This window comes from Thermobia domestica, chromosome 5, assembly GCF_964235325.1.
Source record: "Thermobia domestica chromosome 5, izTheDome1.hap1.1, whole genome shotgun sequence".
NCBI lineage: Eukaryota > Metazoa > Arthropoda > Insecta > Zygentoma > Lepismatidae > Thermobia > Thermobia domestica.
The window spans coordinates 174,720,217-174,743,350 of record NC_137458.1 but is presented as its reverse complement, the minus strand read 5'-3'; the positions used below and the strand labels follow the sequence as shown (position 1 = coordinate 174,743,350).

General features: G+C 35.5%; 1 protein-coding gene across 2 annotated transcripts in view; it reads left to right on the top strand.

The window, feature by feature from the left end:
- Nucleotides 1–23,134, top strand: part of LOC145686289 (uncharacterized) — a 310,924-nt gene that overhangs the window by 231,084 nt on the left and 56,706 nt on the right. For both annotated transcript variants that reach the window (XM_081759425.1, XM_081759426.1), the window contains 5 exons: nucleotides 1,688–1,783; nucleotides 2,084–2,265; nucleotides 5,050–5,250; nucleotides 11,604–11,784; nucleotides 14,496–14,704. In XM_081759425.1, coding sequence (XP_081615551.1) covers nucleotides 1,688–1,783; nucleotides 2,084–2,265; nucleotides 5,050–5,250; nucleotides 11,604–11,784; nucleotides 14,496–14,704 — 869 coding nt within the window. The remainder of the gene's footprint in view (nucleotides 1–1,687; nucleotides 1,784–2,083; nucleotides 2,266–5,049; nucleotides 5,251–11,603; nucleotides 11,785–14,495; nucleotides 14,705–23,134) is intronic.

The window sequence follows — 23,134 nt, the reverse complement described above, 5'->3', positions numbered from 1 at the left end:
AATAGGCCCCATGCATGACCATCTATAACTTTAGAGTACGGGCAGAAACGGCCATAAACCGAAAATTATCCTTGGGAGAGTATTGACCGTTTTTCTTTTTATATCGTTGTTGTATGACTTTTAAAAGTAAACTGGACAGTGTGTCCTCTTCATTAAAAATATACTCATGTAAAGTTCGAACTATTTTGTAGCGGTGTAAATAAACAGTAATGTATTAACCAGTATTACCAAAAGGATTTCAAATGAATTTATCTATATAGTATGTTACGATTTTACATAATTATAAAATAAATAATAAACCTTGTGAAACTGCTTTAAACATTTTACTATTTTCAGTTTTCTTAAATCGACAAATTGTATACAAAATCAGAAGTATTTCTTTCTCACTTTTGCTTCTGCAAATTCTTTTATCAAATCAAAGATGCCCAATTCATGAGCAAAATTTTCATTCGGTCAAAGTGTCTTTTTGCCCCCCTCCCCCCCACATACACCTAAAATGAAATGAAATCTTTGAGTTTTACGTCCCACGGTTATGCCGGTTAGGCTAAAGGAGACGGTGATGATGAGAGATGAGTGAAATGGTGGAATGAAGAAAGTGGGAGGAAACGGGAGAACCCCGAGAAAACCCACGAGCACGGTGTTTGTCCACCACAAGGTTCACTTGGCGGGGGCTGGGATCGAACCCGGGACCCCAAGCACCAGAGGTGAACGCTCTACCACTGAGCCACCGCGCCCCCCCACACACACCTAGTCCTAGCCTATATTTTACATTTTATTACAGTGATATTACAAAATATGTTCGAAAATTCATTTTGGGGTGCTCATTTGGGCGCCCCAGGCAGTTCCTCGGTTTACCTGACCGTGGTGCTTGTGCTTGGTTTTGTGTAACTGCGGTACGTGGCAATAATCATGACAACATTATTTAACTCATTTTAATCCAGATCTTATAGGTTATAGAATTTTTCATTATTGTTGAAAGCCTGTTGTGCAATGGAATTTTATTTAAAGTCACGGGCGTCTCTGGCGCGAGGATAGGGGAACGTGTCCCCCCAATAATTTGTTGATTGTGATGAAAAGCATACTGAGAGAGTCACTGAATGAAGAGTTACCAGAGACGCCCATGTTTAAAGTTAATAAGCTCAGTACATGTAATATAGAACTCATTTCGTATTAATACAGGAGGATTAATTTCTTAATCACACAGTGCTATAACCTCGACGAGTTTACAGTAATCCCAATAATTTGATACGCAAAGGTAATAAGCTGCGATGAAGGAGCAGGAATTTTTATTCTTCTATGTTCGGAAATGAAGACCACGAAAACTCGGGACTTCATTTATATGATTTGCTTCTTGTTTTATTAAAAACCTGAGGCGCCTTCTAATGTACCGAAACACCCTGCGCCCGTAGGCAATGCCTATCCAGCCTACCCTGTTGCTACGCCACTGTGTTTTAGTATCATCTGCGACACTGATATTATTGACTAAAATGCGTTGGGGTATTTGCTAACCGGCCATATTAAATAAAAGAAAAGAAGAAACCGAAAGAAAGAAAAGAAGCTGGAGAAATAGGATCTTGGAATATTCTAAGTAATATTTTTATTACATTTTCTGATTTTTGTTTTCACATGAAATTTATTTTTTGATGATTGTCTAGAATGTATACATATAGAATTTCTTTGTTTCCAGGTGCCATGAGTTTTGGAAGTATTTCGTTGGAAGCGCATACAACTCTTGCAATTGCAATGAATAGAGTAGGTGCTAAATCTAATACAGGAGAAGGAGGTTTGTGTGACTTTATTCTTAGTTGCTTCTGAGCATTTCAAAGATTACTTTGAAACTATTAGGGAATATGTAATTATGTAATTTCAAGTAAATAACATCAATTAAATATACTGGATGGAATATAATAATTAAGTTTTCAAAACCATCATTTTCATAAGTGCTTTAGATGTTACATTTTAATTAAATTTAGATCGATATTTACGTTTTAGATAATCGACATTTTCGTTGCTAAGCGTATTTTGATTGAAGGAAGTGATTTTAACGTTCAGTTAATAAATAATTTCAATATTCAAATTATAGGTGAGAACGCCGATAGGTATTTAAATCAGGATCCAGAATTCAACAAACGCTCTGCTATCAAGCAAGTGGCTAGTGGTCGTTTCGGAGTGACAAGTTCCTATTTGGCTCATGCTGATGATTTACAAATCAAAATGGCTCAGGGAGCTAAACCTGGAGAAGGCGGAGAATTGCCTGGGTACAAGGTAAGACATTATATATAATAAAGAATTGGAGCAAAGAAATTCCAAACTGGGAATAGGAAATGAATTAATTACCAGAAAATTGTAGAAAGATTATCAGAACACTAACTAAAGTACAATATAAGAACTTTCGCTATTTTTTTTTTTATCAAATAGGGACAGAAAAAGAGAAGAAGAAAAAAAAAAGATTAAAGAATAGATAAAAAAAAAAACTGAACAGCGTCCATGTAAGGCTGTTATACGTATGGTCACATGGTCACGTAATAGCAGATTGTAAATGAATAGCTTATTAGAAGAAGATAGAACTAATTGGATAAAGAAGTCAGTAGGAGTGGGAAATAAATAATAAATGAAGAGAAATATTCTGTATAATATAGGAAGAAAATGTTGAAATCTGAATATTAATGAAGAAATCAACAACGAATATTTATATCATTTTCTAAAGAATAAAAAATAATAAAAACGAAAATAAGAATGGGAAATTCGGCAAAATGAAATGTTTGAAAGATAAACACTAGTAATAATAATAATAATAATAATAATAATAATAATAATAATAATAATAATAATAATAATAATAATAATAATAATAATAATAAAAGAAACTAGCAGAAATAATAAAAGAAAAGTATGAGAAACAGTGAATGTAGTTAGGCAGGGTATTACAGACGGTTAAGATCAAGAGGCGATTTGGTGCCAGAGTGGTAATTTAGTCACTAATTCTTTCTTTTTTGGTGTGAGAGACCCAGCTTCGATTCCCGGTTGAGACACTCGCTTGGAGAGGTGCAATAGCCTTTTCAGGCAAATCATCCTGAGTGAGGTTTTTCCTAGATTTTCCTCATTCACATGCCGAGTCTTCCTCATTCCAGCAAATGCGGAGACAGTACCTAATGTAAATATCCCAGGACGCTTCCTTCCTCTCCCATTCTTGTTTTCTTCCCCTTTTCCTTTCTTTCCGTTTTCCCCATTCCTTTCTGCCCCTTTCCCCCATTCCTTTCTTCCCCTTTCTATTTCTTTCCCTTTCCCCCATTACTTTCTTTCTTCCCCTTTTGCTCTTGTAGTGTGATTGCTGAGAGACGGAAGTCTAGGATTCCTCATATATGATGGGCTAAAGTGGTCATAGACATCGAAAGCCCAGAAATATACCTATACTTGAGGAACATGGAGGAATCTGGGTTAAGGATTTTCAGGATGCGTTGTACGTTCTAGGACAGGTAGATTGGGATTTTAAGCACTCCAGGAGCATTGTTTATTATTCATGCGAATTTCCTCAATATAGAAGGCAAAATAATAGGTATATTTAAGAATGTAAATTAGATTCAAAGTCACAACTACCGGAATGGCGGAAAGGCTGAGGGAATATCTTAGATTAGCGAATGTTGACACAAAAAGCTTGAAATGTGTTTTTAATTTAACGTTACACAGTCGTGCCCTTTATGTTCATGGAGACGACGATTAATCAAGTTGAATGATTGTGAAATTAAATTTTTGTGCTCTCACACCTGAGTTGCTGCTATTATTTATTTATTTATTTATTTATTTATTATTATTATTATTATTATTATTATTATTATTATTATTATTATTATTATTATTATTATTATTATTATTATTATTATTATTATTATTATTTTGAGTTAGTAATTTACTTAAACTCCCTATACTTTTATTCCAAGGATTGGTTAAATTTACTGTGTGTGTGTTTAACGAAGGGTTCGTCCGTGTAATGGCATTCTGTTGCTTTCTATTTCTGATTTTGATTTGTGTAAAATGAAAATTCTGAAAATTTTAGATTTTGCAAGTCCAGAAATGGATAGTAAATGCCAATATTCCATTACTTTATTTAAAACTAACTGAAATATACACTTTTCGTGATTTTAATTTCACAGTGCAAACTTTTCTGTTAGTATTTTCTGTAGAAAATTGGTTACCTGAAGTCATCAGATGACACATAACACAAAGTTTAACAAAATAGTATCAATTCATTAAACAACTGTAATTTTTGTATAAATCCAAGTAATATTTTGAATCTTAGATTTAATTAATCCAAATCTAATTTAAATTTCCACTCCAACCTGGAATTTGACTCAGAAGAAGGCTGCATCAAGGTTTCAGCTGGAAATTCAGCTTACATTTTGAAGAAACAGAACGGTTCGAGTATTAATTCGAAATTTAAAAATGTTTTTCTTGCGACATGCTGCAGAGTATGTACTAGTTAATACTAGTTATTCAAAATTTAATGATGAAATCATGATTGATTGTGATAAGAAGGGATTAACTTTTGTGGAGTTTATATCCGCCATAATCTTAAATAAAAATAGAATATACGTACTGACAAAATCGCGACATTGAACGAGTTCCAGTTGTAGCTTTAGAGTAGTATGTTTCTAAATCTTGTTTTAGGCATTCTAAATTAACTTTCATCCATTTCCAGATTATGCTCAGGAAGTTTTAAGTCAAACGTTGTATGATGCAAATACTCAAATTTCGATAACTATTTTACAACTTGAACTGTGGAGTTGAGTTGATTTTGAGCTTAACGACCCTTTCAGCAGCGAAGCTATATGTGACGGGACCTACTGATTAACGTGGAATCCAAACCACATGAGCTCCAACCGGGAATCGAGCCCGGGTCTCCCACGCTTGAACTGTGAAGTTTACAATGAAGGGATAAAGTGAAATGAAACAGTAATCACTTAATATTGTACTTACCTGTGTATCTTGATGTGTATGAAGCCTTTACATTAGACGACGTGTATTGAATTATTTTTTTCTTATTTTCTACAGGTGACAAAAGACATAGCAAAGACAAGACACTCTGTACCAGGCGTGGGTCTGATCTCTCCTCCTCCTCACCACGACATTTACTCTATTGAGGATTTGGCTGAGCTTATTTATGATCTTAAATGCGCCAATCCCAGAGCAAGAATCTCAGTCAAGTTGGTTTCAGAAGTTGGAGTTGGTGTGGTTGCTTCTGGTGTTGCCAAGGTATGTATATCTATCAAACCGAACAGATATAGGCTAGAGGTTACTGCACTTGCTTCACAGTCGTGGCAGGTTTTCCCAGTTTTTCTCGCTTGAGTTCCACCAGGTGAATGCCGGAATGGTAGTTTTAATTATATACCCTAGACGACTTCCTTTCCCATTGCTGTTTTGCTAATTGTTGACAACTCCAGTATAAATTTGTTTTGTTCGTTATATCTGGAAGGTATTAAATATCTTTAAATTTTTCTTTTTTGATGCTCTGAATTTAATTGTATTTTAGGAAACATTCCGGTATTTGAATTCATTCTATTCTGCACAATTCTTGGATTTTTGCCTGTGTTTGGATACAACAAATAGAGAGTAGTATGGTGTCTGTTTGTCACAAAGCCATGTTACGCGGGAATCGAAATATCAAGAAAAAAAATTCTCTTGATAATATTTTTACTAATAAAGTATAAGTGCTTATCAGAGTAACTATTTACCGATAGGACCGAACTTCTTACACTCTTTTAAGAGTAATCTTTATACGTGAAACCAAGGTTATCTTGCTAACTCTCCGATTTCATGCCTAATATTCCATGTAATATATTCCAATTAGGTTATAATAAACATACATAGCGTAGATTAAGAATCCTTACCTCAGTATTGAATCAAAGCAGAGATGCACATAAGTCTCTTCCACAATCTGGATCTAATGAAATCGCATCTAAGTAGAGAGTAAGTGAAATTTTAAAAGATGACCCTGGATATGGAACTTTTGAGAACCCATACCAGAACTGTTATGGTCAAACGATTCCATATGGTCCAATGAACAGTGAGTGAGTGTGTGAACAATCGGTCACAAATTGAAGTTGATAACTGTCCACGAACTAACATGCATGTGTTAACACCACGGTATATCGTGGAGCGAGAAAGGAAGGGCAAAGGACTGTTCGAGCACCACCTAACTGGTGACTGCTGGAAATTTGTTGTGACAATGGAATCATGGATCTATATAATGACTGTCATGAAAACACCTATATAACTTTGTGCGTCAATGCAAAGAAAGTTATTTCAAAGATTTTGTGTTGATTGTGACTGGCTTTCGCAACAGAAAGAAGCTTAAGATTCGTAAGGTCGAAAAAAATGTCAAAATCAATCCTAGCCAAAAATATATCCTATCCCCAGTTCACATATACCAAACACAGGCATTGTATTGCGACGACATTCACCATATGAAATTGTACTAGGACAAAGCTTTCACACAAACAAACGCATAGCTGACCTATAGATGCATGGCAGCTGCACTATTGTCCGTGCTATTCTGTTGCGGAATATTTCCGTTAAGAGATCAGATGCTAGTCGCATAGATTACTACGCTTTTGGCCTTCTCAGAACTGCGCCTTTCATCACATCGGATTCGCACAAAATAAGTAAACAATATTGGAAAATATATCAAATGATTAACAGAGGCGGACTGGGAGTACAAGGGCCCACCTGGAGAAAAAGGCTTAAGGGCCTTGATGAATACCGAGTTGGTCTGGAGTCTGGACTGCCCTTTTAGGAATGAACCCTTAGCTGGAGACTTGGATGGCTAAATCCCTGCCCGCACGAAATGTAAAGTTGTGTATGTGTATCTATAGCCAAGTATTATTTCGCGTTCTTCATTTTCTACAGTCTGAAAATCTTTGAGCAGGCAGTTGGGGAGGCAAGCGGGTTCGAACTCTGCCGCCGGCCAGCCTGACAGGTTTTCCAGAGTTTAAGGCCCTGGGCGCTCCCTTCCCAATCCCTTTGCTCGGAGGCATGCGTTGGGCGATGTCATTCCCCGGTTTTGAGACGAGCTTAGGTCAAAAATGTCATAAATGCTTATTCAAATAAAGTTTCCCTTTCTCCTATACAGATAGCAACTTAAAATGACAATTTCCCCTCATAAAACCTCATTTCCGTCCAGCTATCAGTTTATAAAACGTCCGGTATAAGTGTGAACATGTAATATAATGTAGTGTAATACGTAGTAGTGATGTTTTTTAATCTACCAGCCAATGTTCATACTTTTCTACATATAGTTAGTTCAGTGTTATTGCTTTCCCACCAGAGTTTCATCTTGTTTTTACTTTTCCTTTTAATTTTTCCTGGGAGGTGGGCGATTTTTCGAGTACCTTGGAGGCCTCCACGCGAATTAATCCGGCACTGGCCATGGGTAACATCTGTGATTTTATGATTGTAAAATTTATTTTCTAGGAATTGGAAAGAGTGAGATCATGCTTTATTGCTAATCGATCTGAAATGAAGTGTTAAGAAAATACTAGAAAGCTCATCGTTAACCGGTTTCCAAGTTACGACAATGATTAATTGTAATATCTTTCCGTGACCTGTTTGCTCGGGGGCCCCTTCGTATTAAAGACCCATATGACCTGTGTAATCCATACATTTTACTAGGATGTATTATTCCACATATACGCATAAATACAATTCAAATTATGTTATCTTTAATGTTACTAGTAGTAGCGTAACTGAGATCGCGTGCCCCAACACCCCTGCAATATTCACAAATGTGCCTCCGTCAATATTCATGCACCATTATTAGGTATACCGAATTAGAAACCCCGTCTTCTTGCCTTTAGGGAGTCAAATTCCAAAATTCTGGGTGGGGGCTTTTGCCCCCTAAAACCGTTTTTCCGCAGAAAATAAAAAAAACAACCTTATTCGTTTATTTTTTGCTTATTGTCTTTACACAAAATTTTTGTTCCAATTCTTCATGTCTTTTAGGCCCTTCTGACACTGTTATTAGCTCTTTTGATATTTCATGATCAAAGGTTTGGAGTGGTCCGTACCCTACCTAACAGTTTTTTCCAGGACAATACGAAACCCGTATTCCCTCATTTTACGTATAAAATATCTGTGCACAATTTCATTCACTTCAGTTCACTTCTTCTTGCCTTTCGGGCGTCAACTTTTACAATTTTGGGTGGAGGCTTTTGACCCCTAAAAAACATTTTTTCCGCAGAAAATAAAAAAAAGACAACATATTCGTTTATTTTTTCGTGTTGCTCATATACAAAGTTTCGTTTCAATTTTTCGTATCCTTTACACACATCTGACATATTGTTTCTAGTACTTTTGATATTTCATGATCAAAGGTTTGGAGGGGTCCGTGCCCCACCTAACCGTCTTTTCCAGGAAAATACGATACACGTATTCCCTCATTTTACGTCTGCAATATCTGTGCACAATTTCGTTCACTTCGGTCCACTTGTTTTTGCTTTTCGAGTGTCAACTTTCAAAATTTTGGATTGGGGCTTCTGCCCCCTAAAACCGTTTTTCCGCAGAAAATAAAAAACACCTGTTCGTACACTTGAGAAGTATTACTTGTTAGTGACATAGAGTATCACAGTAGTCTTGTAATGATCGGTTGAATAACATTGAAGGAGAATAATAATGAAACTTACTTTTGTAAGAAAAAAGCATGGAGAATACGACATGAATATCCTTTGGGGCCTAATTTCTTGGGCTTCTGGCCCCGGACCAAATTTACGCATCACCGGTGTGCTCAGAAGAAACAGATCCTTTCCAATGCAACCACTCACGTCCAAAAACTCCATGGTTCATTCGTGAATAGAAGAGACTCGACCCTATACTTTCGGGGCACGATATCTGGGGACATCAGACCCCGGGCTTAATTTGTGGCATCAGTGCTGTGCTCAGGAGACCACTACCTTTCCATTGCCACCTCCCACGTCCTAGAACTGCATATTTCATTGGTGAATAGAAGGGACCCAAGCTCAAAACTTCTGGGCCCGTTTTCTGACATCACCGCTGTGCTCAGGGGACCATTATTTATCGCCACCACTCCGATGTCCAACAACTCCATGTCTAACACGGTTTTCTTACCGTAGGAGAATCAGCTCCATGCTTTTTATATGTTATCGATTGCATATCATATTATTGAATACATAAATTATGGACGAGATTACTTTTTCAACTTAGTAACTTGCATGTATTTTTTAGACTTTTTAAATTGTCTTATTGACTTTTCAACAAACAAGACTACGGGTTGGGCAGGGGTCCCTTTCCCTAGTGCCCCCCTTCGCTAGCACTGTGGGCCCGATAGTTGCGCCTCTCATTACTATGAACGAGAACGGAGTTTTGAATTAGTTATATAACTAATCGAGCAATATCTTAAGTGATTTTGCAGAGGGCAGGACCCACCCAGAAATTTCCGGGTATCCGGGCGGCCCAGTCCGCCTCTGATGATTAATACCCAGAAATAGAAGTGACAGGCATATGAAGCAAGCACACGGACTTGAATTACCTGGCGTCTTAACCCTAATTAATTTTTAAAATTTCTGACTGGTGACATACGAAGATTGTGTAAAGAAGTTTTACTTTTCATCATTAGCCTGTCTCTGCAACTGTATTCGTACACATTTTGTTTACTTTTGAGGTAGCCAAGATATGCGGATTATAAATTATGTGGTATTCGATTTCAAAGAAATTTATAATCTGAATAACTAATACCAAATGACAGATATTTTGATTTTATCAGTTCCAGATGATATCTGTCGTCTGGTATCAGTCTTTGTATATTATCGGTGATCCATTTCATTATCTGTTTTATATAGAGGGTGTCCAATATACAATGCAACCCGGAGTTTGGGATAGTAGAACTTTTGAACCTGAAGCGATACACAAATAATGGTTATACCAAAATGAAACTTTGTTTATGTATATATTTTTAAACTAGGAAGCAACGATTAAAGTACACTAGGAACCGTACAATGTTGCCAGATGTAATCGAAGGTATATTTTTTTTTTCAAAACATGTAAATTGACTCATAACTCATACATACGGATGTTCTCTCGTTAATTTTAATTTGTTTAGTTGGAGTAGCTTGTAAACTATGGAGCAGAAAAAATAATTTTTCATTTCCACCGATAAGTAATCGTATGAGGCCTCTGTAAGGGGGAAACTAAGGAAATCGTAGTTTTCATAAATTAACATTCTGAATTGGAAACATTGCTGATGTTTCATGCATCAATAGGTGTGTTAAGGACCTGTCTACATTATGTAATTCCTGAAAACAACGAAAAAGAAACTTTGAAGTTATCATGATAAACTTTTACTTACATGCACCCAGTAATACTGCTATTCATTTCTATGGGGCTAGTTAAAGCAAGAGGTATACGAGAACAATTCTCGAATTATACAAGACCTGGAAATGAACATTCGCAGTGCAATTAAGAACATTAACACTTTTACTCTTTATAAAGTTGCTGCCAACATGTGAAACGTGTGAACCAGTGTTCGAATCAAAACAGGGGCACTTCCAGCATCGCTGTAGAGCTGATAACTCGTTTCGTGATAGTAGCAATGTTGCCGGGTGCATGTAAGTAAAATTATTATTATGATAAGTTCAAATTTCTTTTTCTTTTTTTCAGGAATTGCATAATGTAGACAGGTCCTTAACACACCTTTTGATGCACTGAAACATCAGCAATGTTGCCAATTCAGAGTGTCAATTTATGAAAACTACGATTTCGCTATTTCCACTTTACAGAGGCCTTATCCGATTAATTATTGGTGGAAATGAAAAATTATTTTTTCTGCTCCATAGTTTACAAACTACTCAAACTAAACAAACTGAAAATTAACGACAGCACATCCATACGTATGAGTTATGAGTCAATTTACGTGTTTTGTAAAAAAAAAAGAAATTGATTTACACCTTTGGTAACATCCTGCAACACTGTGTGGTTCCTAATGTACTTCCATCGTTGATTCCTAGTTTAAAAACATATACATGAACAAAGCTTCATTTTGGTATAACCATTATTTGTGTAACGCTTCAGGTTCAAAAGTTCTACTATCCCAAACTCCGGGTTGCATTGTATATTGGACACCCTGTAGATATTATAATCTCGGGCACACTTTTAAATTCGATATTTGGATAAAAATTTGTCTAGAATGGCCATCTCTTATTTTGTTTACTCACTTTAGAGAGAGAGAGAAAATAAATAAATAAATAAATAAATAAATACAGTTCGGTAAATATTAACCTTTATTTTATATAGGTATTGAAACGTTGATAAAAGTATTCAGTGATTTGAAGTTCAGTTCAAAATCACGAATTATCCATAATTTTTGTTTTGAAATTGTGTGTAATAGGTAGTCAACACGCGTACATACAAAATCTTGCTTTCAAAAATTATTTATATTCGAAATAGAATTTCACACTCGTGTAAAATTTTTCTTGATACATGTAATTAACTTATCGATCATTGAATTGAGAAAAGGAGAAATAAATTTAATTTTACACCTAAATTCATATATCGAATACAGAAAGAAACTATTTTAATCTTTCTTTTAAAAACTTCAGGGTAAAGCAGAACACATTGTCATTTCTGGACATGACGGTGGTACAGGAGCCAGTAGCTGGACAGGAATTAAGAACGCTGGATTGCCATGGGAGTTAGGTATTGCCGAAACTCATCAAGTACTTGTACTTAATAACCTGCGATCTCGTGTTGTGCTTCAAGCTGATGGACAAATTAGAACAGGTATGTTTGTACATAATGGACTGATTAATTTGTAGATCGTGAGGGGGTACTACATGAGTATCAAACTATCTGTACCAGTGGTCGCCAAACTTGTGAAGCTTCTGAGCTACCGTACCGTTTTTAAATCATGCTGTGAACTACCGACCAAAAGAACTAATATATATATATATATATATATATATATATATATATAAACACGTACATTTGTTTATTGCCTATAAACTTACATTTCTAGTAAATATGAAATTACAGTAACTATCCAAGTTAGCAAATATCTAATACACACACAAAAAATGTAACGTGCAGAACTCCACGCGTATACAATCAACTGTGATATGAGGTTGACAATGGCAGTTGCGCTGGAGAAACAAGCAGTTGTTGACTACAGCGCCGCCTGTCGTTAGCGTCAGCTCAGCAGAGGAATGAAGGCTAGGCAACCAGAGCGTTAAACTGACCTACCGAAAATGTCCCCGCGAGCAACTAGTAGCTCGCGATCGACGGTTTGGCGATCACTGATTTGTGCTGAATGGTAAAAAAATATTTAAACGTTAAAGATTTTATTTTTACACAACTTGTACTAGTATGAAATAAAGTAAAACCTTGTTACCATTATTGCGTTAAATGTTAAGGTTCTTCAATATATTTCAACCACCTTTATTGTCCTGTGGTCGTCGCATCAGAGTTTCTATCTTCTTACAGGTAAGTGTGAATATCCTACATCTTTAATTTCATCTTCTGTTAATTCTGTGCAACAGTTTAAACTGGCTTCGTTACTGTTTAACACAATAAATTTAACAAAGCATTTTGTTTAATTTCATAAAAGCTTAATAAGATTACGTTTAATAAAATAATTAGGGGAATGAGAGACGGAAGGTTTTAGGAGGATGGGAATCAGTACTACGAATATCTCATACTTCAATGGATTCCGTTTTGAATGCTGATAAGGTGGTAGGTTAAAATAGTGACGCTGAAGTTTTGTGCAGTAGGAATGACAATTCTGTTGACCGATAGTTATTTCACAGGAGCTTAAATATAAAACTACAGAATAATCCTATTTCGAAATGTGTAATTTTTTGGTTGTCAGCTTGACTTAAATGGTTACGAAATAATACAAATTAATAACAGTTAAACAGTACTTCGTAGATAGAAAATTTCTTACGTAAATATGGAATTTATGTACTCGAGAACTGTCTGTATATCTTTATTTCTGCAGTTATATTAGAAATTACAGTTTTTAGTCTATATTTAACTTTCAACATTAAACTTTCATTGTTTACCATGTTCATCATATTTATTAAAATTGGAAAACTTATCTTTGAATGACATGCACTCTGATGTAGAATGTCTGTGAATTATTATTTCAAATTATTATTATTATTATTATTATTATTATTATTATTATTATTATTATTATTATTATTATTATTATTATTATTATTATTGAAAATTTGACTTTTCTTGTAATTGTGGCCTTCGATTTTAGTTCATAAATATCTTCATAACTATGTTTAAATTAATGATCAACCTTTAATATTTTCAGTTTTTCCTGGTTAATTATTTCGTAATTTTTCTTGACATTATTGTATATAATGTAATTAAAATGTAGGCTTTTCCAAGAGTTCTCTTCACAGTTCAATTCACTATAACTCTGCAAAACACACACACATTTCAATACAATAATGTTTGTACTGCACAGCAGTCTTTAAAGAGTTATCTGGTGACATTGCTTGTCTATCATCATCATCGCCACACCTCCAGCTGGATTCGATTCACGTTTATATATTTTCGTCATTTCGTCCTGAAATCCAGAGTGGCTTTACAACGCTGTTTATGCGAAATGGCCGATATGTTTGCTCTAAGGTAATCCAAATCCGTGTACATTTCCGTCTTAACATATCCCAATAAGCAAAAGTCTCATGGAGTCACACAGGTGACTTTGTGAGCTATAGTAGGTTATCTACGACTGATCAACTTACTCCTAAATTCCACCGTGATGTCATAATTCCTTTCACTGAAATGGTGCACGATTTTAAATTACAGGACTTTGCATGAATTCACCCCAGAGGTCCTAAATATCGTAGACTCCAAACGTGCACTCCAAGAACCTCTGTTGCACCGACTTCCTCGGGTTTCTCGCAACACTCTCGACCATTCAACAGCTGTCTCTTCGCTTATTCTCAGGCCCACCACTTTCGCGGTAAATCCGCGACACTTCTGTCTTCAGGAATGTTGTATGACATTTCTTGACGTATTTCAAGTCCAAGGCCTTGTTCAATACAATTACTGAGCTTTCAATGACATTTCTTGACGTATTTCAAGTCCAAGGCCTTGTTCAATACAATTACTGAGCTTTCAGCATGCCAGAATGCACATTTTTGGCTCTGCATACAGCATGCACTGCACTTTCTGATTCGACGCCACCTTGGAACGTTTCGTTGCTCGCAGCTACGTCGTCCTATCAGCGCGTAATGTTCCCAAATTAAATAATAAAAACCGGTGTACAGTACAAACTCTTTTTCATTGAAATTCTGCTGTTCGTTACGAAGTTAAGTTATAGTGAATTGTAGTGTGGAAGAACATTTGAAAACTGTTATAATATACATGATATATAATATGTATTCTTTGTGTATATACATACGAATGTATCTATATAAATATGAATACCATCAGGGTATAGTGTTAAAATGCATCTATTTATTGTACGTATTTAGGATTTGATGTACTGGTCGCAGCTCTTTTGGGAGCCGACGAATTTGGGTTTAGCACTGCTCCTCTGATTGTTATGGGCTGCACAATGATGAGAAAGTGCCATTTGAATACATGTCCTGTGGGCATTGCAACACAGGATCCCATTCTCAGGAAGAAATTCGAAGGGAAACCAGAACATGTTGTCAATTATCTTTTTATGCTTGCTGAAGAGGTAAAACAATATATATACATTTATCTTGAATTTTATTTAGTCATTATAAATATAATACAGATTTTGCTGAAATAAATTTCTTTTGGACATAGTTTTATTTGGAAGATTGTCTAAAAGTACTAAAAAATCTACTAAATATTATGTCAGAGCTTCACATAAGAATTTTAAAAGTGTTTTGGTTTGAAATATCATTGTTAATGGTTATTTTTGAGATACGTGCTCAGTTCCTTTCCTTTTGCATGTAGAAATACAAATTCAATAAAAATATATGGAACTTGAGAAATTGAAGGTCTTTTAGAAGATTAATAGTGTTTTGGAAATGTCGATAGAAAATAAATATTATTTGTTGTTAGATATGTAGAACGTATTTGCGTATTTACGTCAATTTATTCTGCTTCATGGAAGTAAATATTCTTCAAAAACCGTACTCTGCGCAACGTCAGAGTAACTAAGATATACTTCAAAATGAACAACCATTTGGTAATATTAAACTTCTTCAATTATTCGTACTGGCTTACATGTTTTAGAATGAAAAAGAGTTCCTCAAATTCGAAGAAATTCCGTCTTTCATTCCTTGTCAGATCCGAAAAATTCTTTTCTTTCTTATCAGATCTGATTCCTTTTAATCTTTATTTTCATACTTGACTCATCCCCTGATGTTGATTCGTATACGCTTCGAAAAGTTCAAATGAAATAAAATTATTTTCATGGGGTGCACAGTATGATGCTAGTAGAAATGTGTTGGGTGAAAAGTACTTTGATCTGCATACCTACTGTGAGAATGTTGCTGAACAACTATTTATTGTTTGTAGGGAAATTTAAATTCACGGGTAACTTAGTGTGTATATTATGAATCTACCCATTTCCAAAGTCTGTAAAAATGATTTACATGGAAATGAACACAGTTATGTGATGTGTAGTAAACATTGCAACAGGACTATCGGTACACAATTTCCAATTACTGATGTCTTAGGATGTCCCATGTACTTAAGGGCTGAAGCTATGTGTAGTACAGAAAGCTGTTCCGTTTATGTTAACCGAACTCAGTTGTTTCTCTCCGCGTGCAGAATGAACTAGCCGATCTTGATCTGTCAGTGCAGTGTGTGATTTGTGAGAGTGTTTTTGTTTTTTCACTAAGCAAAAATCTCGAAAACTGAGACGTTTTAGAGAGGGTACGTTGTATAACTCTTCCAAGTATTTGTATTTTATCGGTGGGCCGAAAATGTCGACAAAAGTGAATCGCTTGTGGGAGGGTTAGGTTGTAGCCCTTTACGATGTAAAATTTTGTTTCAATGATCCGGAAATACTGCAAAGAGCAAGGATTGTGACTTGAATCAAAAACGTGATGGATAAGTATAAAGATTCCGTGGCCCCAAAGTTCGATTCTCCAACAAAGGGAACGAGAACACTGCCGTGCACACAAGCGACTACCAGCATACAGGCAAAACTTCGGAAGATTTTCACGCAAGAGAATCTTCCGACCCAAAGGCAGACGGCGAATCGTTTAATAAATTCGTCTTTGGGAACTGTCAACCGCACCTTGTCCCAAACCTTGAATCTTGAAAAAAAGTTTAAGATTAGTGGTTATCACTTTGCTGACGCCTACAGAAGGGATCGCAAGTGTAACGGTCGGAAGCCGTACGAACGACATCTGGCAAACCAAAGGTAGCGAGCGATACGTCGTTACATTGGATGAGGTATGGATGTACTACTATGAGCAAAATAAATGACGCGTCTCTTTATTTTGAAGTTTTTTGAAAATATCTCCGTTTTCTTTATATGTTCGAAATTTCGGAAGGTTTCCCCAGCAGGACAGGTTAATAACAAACCCGTTTTTAATATTTGTGTTAGATATTAGCTTAAAATAAAGAAATTAGAAGCAAAAAACATTAAATCGACAGAAATCTCGAGAATTACCAACTCTGCTAAAGTGGGAAATTTTCAAGAACGCGAGGGAATTCTGCAGTTCAACACGAAGCAGCGACATCTATGTCATTGAGAGAAGCGTGGATTAGATCTACAAACGAAAATTTTAACGAAATATTTCTAGTATGTCTTATTATATGCATTATCAGCGAACTCCAAATATATGAATCTATGCTAAGTATTAACGTATAGATAGTGCAAATAGTGGAAATTACCTATTGAAAAAGACGAATTGTTAGCCCAATCGTAATGAAAAATCGTCTTTACTGTAGAACAGGTTCAGCTTACGTAAGAAAGCAAATAGCTCAGTTAGATAAAGCAACGAGTTTGTATACCGAAGGTAGACGGTTCGAATCCCGTGTAAGTGCTGTTGTCATTTTTATCACTAAGGTTATTTTATTTATTTTTTATTTGGGAAAGAATCAAAATGTAACATATGTGTAAAACTCATGACGATACCAAAAAAAAAAAAAAAAAAAAAAAAGTTTGGATATTTTGATAACAGATTTCCCTATTAAATGTTTAATTTTCTCTATAAATATTTGTCTTAAATTGAAATTGTTTTGAATTTACTACATAAGCAAAGTTGCCCGAAGGAGGAGAGCTCAAGTAATAGATATTCTACGTAAAAGCAACCTATTGTAGAATGATGATGCTTCTTACCTTCAGCACATAATCTTAACGTTAGAGAGTCAGAGAGAGAAAAATCCTGTTTTTCCTCCCCTATGACCACTCATCTTAAAGCTCTATCTATAATGATTCGTGTCACATAATTTCGGCTCTCCAAAGACATTCATATTTATTATTATTATTATTATTATTATTATTATTATTATTATTATTATTATTATTATTATTATTATTCCTGAATATGAGCCAGAGCCCACTCTGAAAAATTGCATCTGGCGTTCTGAGTGAAAGTTCTATGGGACTATTAGAAAAATATATTCCCGTTTCCACGCTGATGGTAGAATTTCTTAAACAGTTATTGAATTACGTTCGAAAGGTAGGCGTAAATAGCGCCCCCGCAACAATGTGGCGTGGGGACCGCACAAGCTGCAAGGCCAAAAAATATACAGAAATTACGCCGGGGCGGAGCAGGCCAAATTTTCACACGGGCAAAGTGACTTTTTGGCGCCCTTCCCCTAGTAGTAGCCTATATTTTACATTTTATCATAGTGTTTTTAATAGTTTAAACCAGGAGCGTCATTTCAGATTTTGCTTTGGGGGGGGGGGGGGCAAGACCTCTTGATATAAGTAAAATTTCGCGTTTTTCACTGATTTACTACTATTCTAATGATAAAATCTATATACATCTCAAACTCAGGGGGTCAAATGCCCCTCCCTGCCCTCCCTAAATGACGCCCCTGTTTTAAACCCATTTTCAAAAAGAAATCCATTACCTAGGAAAACTTCACAAAGAATATGGCCCGCTATAAACAATACCAACTCCACCCCCTCTGGTCTAGTGGCTAGCACGCCTGCCCTCTGTGGTATCGGGTCCAATTCCCGGTGGATTACTGTTGAACGATAAAAGTGGTTCGGATTCCACTATAATTAGTATCCACATCTCCCTTGCCCATTAAGGCATAACCGTGGAACGCTAAACTCAAGCAAACAAACAAACAATACTTAATTCCCGGCACTCTTTATTCTACATGCCATCTCTCAATTTTTCGATACAGCCCCCTTAGTACTATGAAACTCTTTTCTTCCATAGTGAAATGTAAAAAGATCATATAATTGCCACTACTTTACAAGAATATAAACCAAAAACGTCAGTAGAAAGCACATTGTAAAATTTACTTTTTGAGGCTCGTTTTGGTGCCCCTCTTTCTCTGGCACCCCGGGCAGTCGCCCGGCCCTTAGTCCGCCCTTGAAAGTACGGACGCATAACTAAGGACTGCGGAGGAGAGGTTAACCTTCATGTTATGCCACTGGTTTGACGTGTTTGAAATGTTCAGTAAGTGATCGGTTAGTGAAATAATTTCGACGGTTACTGATGTTTAAAGTTTAGGTAAGACAAAGCTACCTAATCAAATACATTTGATATCGCGATGTCACAATTTGATTTTTCCTCACATAAAAAAGATAAAAACAATAGTAATAAAAACCCTTACTCGTACTGGGCTCCTAACTAACTAACAACCTAATTCTTACAGACTAGTTGCTCTGACCAACTGAGTTTCGATTTCTTACGCGAAAGAAGTCTGTTATATTAAGAGGCATGCTTTTCATTATCAAAACTGTTCGAAGTAATACGAACATGGCTTAAGAACAGAGACGGAACTGAATTACCACTCGATTGACCTTGAGGGCAAATCACCAAAGCGTAGCTATAAACGTAAGTTCCAGCATGCATTTCTCTGGAGTTGTGTTCAGTATTCCTATCTGCCAGTCATGCTTGTTCGTAGGAGTAATATGTTACAAACCTAACCTTTCGATAGAGCACAATGACAGAGAATCAGAGGAAAGAAACTCTTGTCATTGTGAACGTGGGATACCACACTGTGCAATAAAACTGACGCGTCTCCTTGAAGTGATATTTCATCGAAAATAACTCGTTTTCCTTTATATAGTCTATCCGAAGTTTTTGAGGGTTTCAAAATGAGGAAATGTTACTGACAAACAAGAACGCATTTAGGGGTGGGTCTAGGGGGTCCGGACCCCCTCTGAAACCCCAACTTTTCTGTAAATTTAGCCTAATTTTGGGGATTATCTTTTAAAATTTTATTATAATTTATCCTAATATTGAAGTCGGACCCCTCCCGAAATAAATTACTGCATACGTGTCTCTGACAATTTTCAATATATTCGTTAAATAATAAAGTAAAATAACTAAATTAGGAGCAAAAAGCTTTAACACGGGCTAACTTTTGTCTACTGCCAATATTGCTAGAAGGGATATTAATAGCAAAAACTGCTAGTCAATGCTAAACCTTGGAACGTCATCCCGAACAACAAGTCTATTATTGAGAACTACATATGAAACATGTTATTAAAACTTATCCAGCTTTTATCTGGCATGAAATTATTATATACACCAAAATTCACTCTCCTAAAATGTGTATCTAAACAATGTACGAAGCAATGAAAATTTTTTATCGAAATATTTGGGCAGGAAACTCTTACAGCCAGCCATTTTATTTAAATCGTAATAAACCCTGTAACCGTACGTTAACGTGAGGACAAAGCTTGGTCCATTGGTAAATTGTTTGAAGAATAAAAACTCAATGTTCGTAGGTTCGAATCTATACAGTCACCACAACATTTTATTCTTATGTGTAAAGATGAAATAAGAAAAAAATGTATAACCGTTAAGACAAAACTTCAACCAAGTCTGAAGAGAACAATACTAAAATAGTAACACAATGACGTCAACCAAAAATTATTTCATGTAGCGTTTGGACGAAATTACAGCTGTTAACAATTGCAGAAATAAGAACAGGCTGATAGCTGTAATGCAATCTAGACTTCTGAATGCATTTACTTCCTGAAAACTTCCGTCTCGTCATTGGTATGCCGTTAATCATTGTAAAACCTTTCAATTGGAAGTGAAATGACACAAACTAAAACAGTTTTAAATCAATAAATAATGTCTATGTGTAAAAGTAGGTGTCTTTTATCTGTAGTTCTGAGTTCCTTTTACTTTGAAGTGACAAATGAGAAAAGAAAGTATGGTGTTCGAAAAAAAAAATCAAATTTGAGATTTCAACGAATTTATACGTATTATAGCCCCTAACACCGAAAAAGTTATTTTTCGATACATGTCTATCTGTTCGTCCGTCCGTTCGCTACACTTTTCTGTGCACTCGCCTAGAGGCCATACCGTTCAACTTATCTGCACCAAATTTTAGTTTAAGATTTTCATAGTATTTCCTATAGCTTTTTTATTTCCCTCCTACTCCCAAAACAAGGGTAGTTTCCTGTACGATGAAAATAGAAAAAAGATATTTTCTCATAGCTGGCTCTAACGATCTTGTTTTCTTTCTTTTTTTATAAATCAATATTTAATTAGCAACCCTATTTTGTGGTATAAGGCATTTATCTGAGAAAAATCTACAAGGGGTAGTTTATACCAAGGGGGTGAGTTTTTTCTCAGTGATTTTCTCAAAATGGACTCAAATGTTTTCGTTCATATTTCATAAATAAAGATTTCATTAATAACTTATCAATATGGCATAACTCGTTTGTCCTAAAAAAAAATGCGAGGGGTAGTTTATTCTTGGTGGAGTGTTGTCTGGGCGATTTTCTCAAAAACTACTCAAAAGAGTTTATTCATATTTCAAAAATAAATATTTCGTTAATAACCGAACAATATGGCAAAACTCGTTTGTCCTGAAAAAATATGCGAGGGGTAGTTTACTCTTGGGGGTGTTTTTCCTCCACGGTTTTCTCAAAAATGAGTCAAGCAATTTTGTTCGTACTCAGAAATAAATATTTCATTAAAAACCTAGTAATATGGAATAACTCGCTTACCCTGAAAGAATCCTCAAGAGATAGTTTATTCGGGGAGTTATTTTTCCCTCACGATTTTCTCAAAAATTACTCGGACAATTTTATTGATAATTCATAAATAAGTATTTCATTAATAACCCTATATTTTCGTATAAGTCATTTCTATGAAAAACAATTACAACGGATAGTTTATTTTTGGGGCCAAGGTTATTTCCCCGACAATTTTCTCGAACGACAGGCGATTTTGTTCAAATTTCGCAAATAAATATTTTATTAATAACCAAAAGTATATCTTAACTCATTGTTCGAAACAATTCACAAGAGGTAGGTTACTCTTGACGTGTTCTTTTTGAACGACTTTCCCAAAGTGACTCATTTGATTTTTTTCATATTTCATAAACAATGATTGCATTAATTCGTCTATTATATGTCTAATGAAAATGTGCTCAAAGTGTGAGTTAGTTCTGTAGTGTGGATTTTCTTCAATCGAAGTTTTTTATTCGATAATCTGACATTCGATGTATTTGAATAATACGATAATTTTATTCGTATTATCCAAATACACACTTCAGTAACAACTGCGGCCTAACACAGTTAAGAAATTGAATTGAAAAAGTTTAGTGCGGTGGCCCTGTAATTGAAATTTTTTGAGAAACTCCCTAGCTTTTTGTGGTAAACTTAGGCTTTTCTTTTTCGAGCCACAAAAGAGAGAAGAAAATGTAGTGATTGTGAAAATAATATCAAATTCAGATTTCAACGGATTTACATGTTTCATGGCGTCTACATACCGAAAATGTGACTTTTCGACACCCGTCCTTCCGGTCCGTCCGTTCGGCACACTTTTATATGCACTCGCCTAGAGGCCATACCGTTCAACTTATCTGCACCAAATTTTAAACTTAGGGTTTACTTAGTATTCTTACAGGAGCTTTTCCATTTTTTCCTACCACCTAAAATAAGTGTGGTTTACAAACAGCCGAAAATCGAAAAACGCTATTTTCTCAAAAATGGTTTTAACAATTTTGTTTATTTTTCATTAATCAATATTTAATTAACAACCCTATATTGCAGTATCAGATATTTCTCTTAGAAAAATTTACAAGGGGTAGTTTATTCTTGGAGGTGACTTTTTCTCGACGATTTTCTCAGAAAAGACCCTGGCGAATTTTGTACACACTTCATAAATAAATATTTGACCTTACAACATGGTATAAGTCAATTCTCCTGAAAAATATATGAGTAGTAGTTTATTCTTGGACTTGAATTTATTCTCAGTGAGTTTCTCAAACACGACCAGTTGGCAACCCTGTATCTCGACAACGAAGCTGAATTCGAAAACTGCAAGAGGACCATTTGTCTCCTTTTGATGTCACGAATCACCTCCCGAAGTTTGTGGACATCTTTCAGTTTCACCCTTAATGAAGCTTCTTTTCGAAAAGTTAACTATTAACTTTAGGCATTGTTTATCTTTTTTTAAATCACAAATGTCGTTATTAATTTTAAGGCAGAGAACTACTTCTGAGAGAATAGATCTTGAAAGATAATATTAAAACTTAGACTTTTGTTTTCGAGACATTCCAGACAAGACGAGACATTTTACAAGCTATCTCGTGTCCAAAACATTTGCCTCGTATTATCTTGGATGTCACAAAGCGCGTCTTGTCTCTTTCTCGAGACATGTCTTATCTCGTGCGCATTCGTTAACACTTGGAAAGGATTATCTTTCTACTCAAAGCATTGTTTTTATAATGGTTGCATATTTATCATAATTGCTGTCCACATAAATTACAGTCCTTTCAGTTGAATTAATTTTTATTATTATTATTATTGAAATTGCAATATCTAGTTTAATGTTGGTCAATTATGCACCTACGCTAAGGGAGAATGATGATGAATGAAATGGTGAAATGAAGAAAGTGGGAGGAAAATGGAAAATCTCAAGAAAACACATACCCATGCACACGGTATTTGTCCACCTCAAATTTCACTTGGCGCGAAGTGGAATCGAGCCACGGACCCCATGCACCAAAGGTGAATGCTCTATTA